At 37.2% G+C, this 3,173-nt stretch overlaps 1 protein-coding gene across 1 annotated transcript; it reads right to left on the reverse strand.

Annotated features, from left to right (window-relative positions):
- Window positions 1–352: 352 nt before the first annotated feature.
- LOC137248605 (putative nuclease HARBI1) lies at window positions 353–2,839 on the reverse strand. The gene is made up of 3 exons (XM_067779514.1): window positions 2,416–2,839; window positions 778–1,623; window positions 353–527 (listed from the first exon to the last, which is right to left on the reverse strand). Exons 1-3 carry the CDS (start codon window positions 2,628–2,630, stop codon window positions 353–355), a joined length of 1,236 nt encoding a protein of 411 aa, XP_067635615.1. The 5' UTR covers window positions 2,631–2,839.
- Window positions 2,840–3,173: the final 334 nt, after the last annotated feature.

Raw genomic sequence — 3,173 nt, forward strand, 5'->3', positions numbered from 1 at the left:
TCTGTATCCAGCAAAGGACCATCAACATCGATAACACACCCCAAAACATTCGGGGAGTGTCTTTATCGTTAATACAACAACAGCTGTGTGAGCTGGAAGCATGATCGAAAGATGCTGGGATTTAGCGCAGAACATCCAAAGATGTATGAATGTCCTGAACAATATTTTCACCATACCAAAACGAAACTAAAAATTTGTTTGGCAAGCGTAAAAAGGGACAACTGATTTGATGCCTTTGTGCATACATAAGAAGCTGATTTTTGGCAATTTTTTTTTCATACAAATTTTCAAATGTATTTTTCTTATTTTATTTTATTCTACTGAGGCTTAAGTTGATAAAAATTGCAAAAAACTACCTGTACGCAGACATATGCTGGCGAGTGTATATTTTCATGTGACACGGTGTGCTCGAACCAACTTTAAATACAAGGTCAAAGCACATCCAAAAACATGGCAATATGAGTGCAGCTACAATCACGCGAAGGGGTATATGATAAGAATATAATGTAAAAGCTGGTCTTGATAGCCTGTAAATAAAAATATAAATAAAAACTTGAATTTAGAAAAAATAATATAGTATTTAGGCCCGGTTTTTCAGTTCAAGTTTAAACTCCAGTCAAAGTTGACTAAGAGTTTAACCCTGCCACTTTGACTATTTAAATCAAGGTAGGCAGCTAAATTTTTTGAAAATGAACAAAGTTACTAATAAAATCCAGTCAACTTTGACTGTAGTTTAAACTTCAACTGAAAAACCGGGCCTTTGTATTTGAAATTTACCTTGCAAAATAGTCGCTTATCAAAACAGTTCTCGCAGTTGTGTCTCCGTCGGTTCTAAAGCTCGTTTCAGGTTCCTCTAAAATTTGTGATGGTGATATTTCAATATCTATTGGAGGAAGCGGATCTTTCGCAGATATAGCAATGTTATGAAGAACTGCGCAAGCCGATATAATTGCCATAACGGTGTCCATTGATACTCGAATCCCCATAGATAACATTGGAAAACGTCGTTTCGAAACTCCGAAAGTTCGCTCTATGGTGTTCCGACTACGAATCTGGGACTCGTTATATAACCTTTCTGCCGCAGATTGTGGATTTAGTAGGGGAGTCATCATATATCGACATTGTTTGTAGCCACTGTCCCCAAGGATCATATAGTCTTTAAAATATCCCGTATCCAGTTGGTATTTCAAACGGCTACAGTTGAATATATGACTGTCGTGAGCAGATCCTGGCCACCTCGCTACTAAATTTTGAAAACGTAAGTTTGCATCACACACCGCTTGAATATTGAGTGAAAAATAACCCTTTCTATTGCGGAACATTTCCGCATTGTCACCACCTGGTGATTGCACCTTAACGTGGGTACAGTAAATAGCCCCAATAACTCTGGGAAATTTTGCGATTTTATAAAAATCGAATAGAGTTTGCTCCATGCCAGCTGGATCACGGAATTTCACCCAATCTTTAGAGAGTGATGCAATAGCATTGGACACTTCTCTTACTACTCTGCATGCCGTGGGTACGCTTACTCCACAAAAGTTGGCCACAGTTATTAAAAAACTTCCTGTTGCATAAAACCTGAGTGTTAGCAAAAGCTTAGTTTTTGGTGTAACATTGGTTCGTCTGAAAAATATATAAATGAAGAGTATTTATTGCTTTTTGTTTTCAGATAAATGAAGTATAACAAAGGTTTCTAGCATAGTATTGCTACCTTGTAGAATAGTTTTTTAAGCCGCAAAATCAAAGCATTTGGAATTATAGGCGTTAGCAACATTTCAAGGCAAAAAATGTTGCCAAGGTAATTACGCCATGAAAAAAAAAGTTCAAGACGTGGAAAGGATTGAATAAGATGGGATACGATGATAGGAACGTATTTTTCACTCTAGGCACTGAAATTGCGATTTCAAATGGTTTCTAGGCCACTTGCAACATTTTTCACGCGTGAAGACAATACCCAGCTTTATGCTTTGCTTTTTTGTAGTGTTATTTTTGCTATTGGTCTGGCTTTGAACTTCAATAGAGAATGGAGACAAATGGGCAATGTGAGTTGTTCGAGTATAAAATGGGTTAAGTAAGCTGGAAGTGGCTTCGGCAGTTCGGTTTCAGTGGGGATAACATGGACGTAGCTCATAGCTATGTGGTTAACATTTGCTTTTATAACATTTAAATATTTGATTTAGGTTTACCCCATGGTCCTATGCTTTGTTTAAGTTCAGATTTGGATTATTCGTGGAATAAAACCTTTATTGCTATTGCCACTCTGGAGCAAAAGAATATTCATCAGAAACTGTGGCCTAAAACCAAACCTGGTCATGGGATCATACACAGCAGTCATTAGATCAATACTAACGGAGGCACAGCAACCAAGCAGTTGCTCTGGAGTAGCAAAAGTAAACACTGATATTTGTAACTTACCTATTAGTGCTGGGCGTAATAGCGCTTTCAATGGGACTTAAAATATCCATGCAGGTGCATTTTCTCAACCGGAACCTTTTCGTGAATTCTTCCTCCGTGTACTCTTCAAAATAATCCAAGCGGTTGCGAAAAGTCCTCTTGGCTATAGTTCGCTCACTTGTTTCCTCATATGCTTCTTCCAGTGCATGCACATAAAACGCACGTCGGTTTTCCATAGAAATTTTAATTTTATTTATTTTTTAATTTTCTTTCAAAATAAATTCACTTGACAATCAGCTGTTTTGTGGTTTTCGAGCCGATAAATTTTAAAGGCTGGATTGACTGCCTGTTAAATTTGTCGACGGAATAAACAAAACAAGCACTACAGAAAACAAAATTTCGTTTGAAGAAGAGATAAATTTTAGCACGCAGTCGAGAAAACGGCCCTTAGGAGAGTTACTTATTTTAATTTATTTCGGCTACTCTTCCGGTAACCGTCTTCAGGGCGTAACTATTGACAAAATCAAAACAAAATAAAATAAAACATTGACAATTGCACATATTAAAAATTATAAAATTGAGCAAAATATATATACATACATTGCATTTATTTACACGTCTGCTCTGTCCATAGTGTACAAGTACAAGTGTGTTGACTTCTTTCTGACAGGCACTCGCTTAAGTGAGCATAACGGGAAAATCTGGGTTGCCATTGTTGTTTCGGTTGAAAACGGTCAATTCGGGTTCTGTGCAGAGACGTAAAAGGTTGAAACAGGGTT

Source organism: Eurosta solidaginis, chromosome 4 (assembly GCF_040869045.1).
Source record: "Eurosta solidaginis isolate ZX-2024a chromosome 4, ASM4086904v1, whole genome shotgun sequence".
NCBI classification, from domain to species: Eukaryota; Metazoa; Arthropoda; class Insecta; order Diptera; family Tephritidae; genus Eurosta; species Eurosta solidaginis.

Excerpts from the sequence above, each read along its gene's own strand:
- LOC137248605 (XM_067779514.1), bottom strand. The coding sequence starts at position 2,630 with ATGGAAAACCGACGTGCGTTTTATGTGCATGCACTGGAAGAAGCATAT. Across the intron at positions 1,624-2,415 it reads ATTACGCCCAGCACTAATAG|ACGAACCAATGTTACACCAA; the intron begins GTAAGTTACAAA and ends TATATTTTTCAG. Across the intron at positions 528-777 it reads ATAAGCGACTATTTTGCAAG|GCTATCAAGACCAGCTTTTA; the intron begins GTAAATTTCAAA and ends TTTTATTTACAG.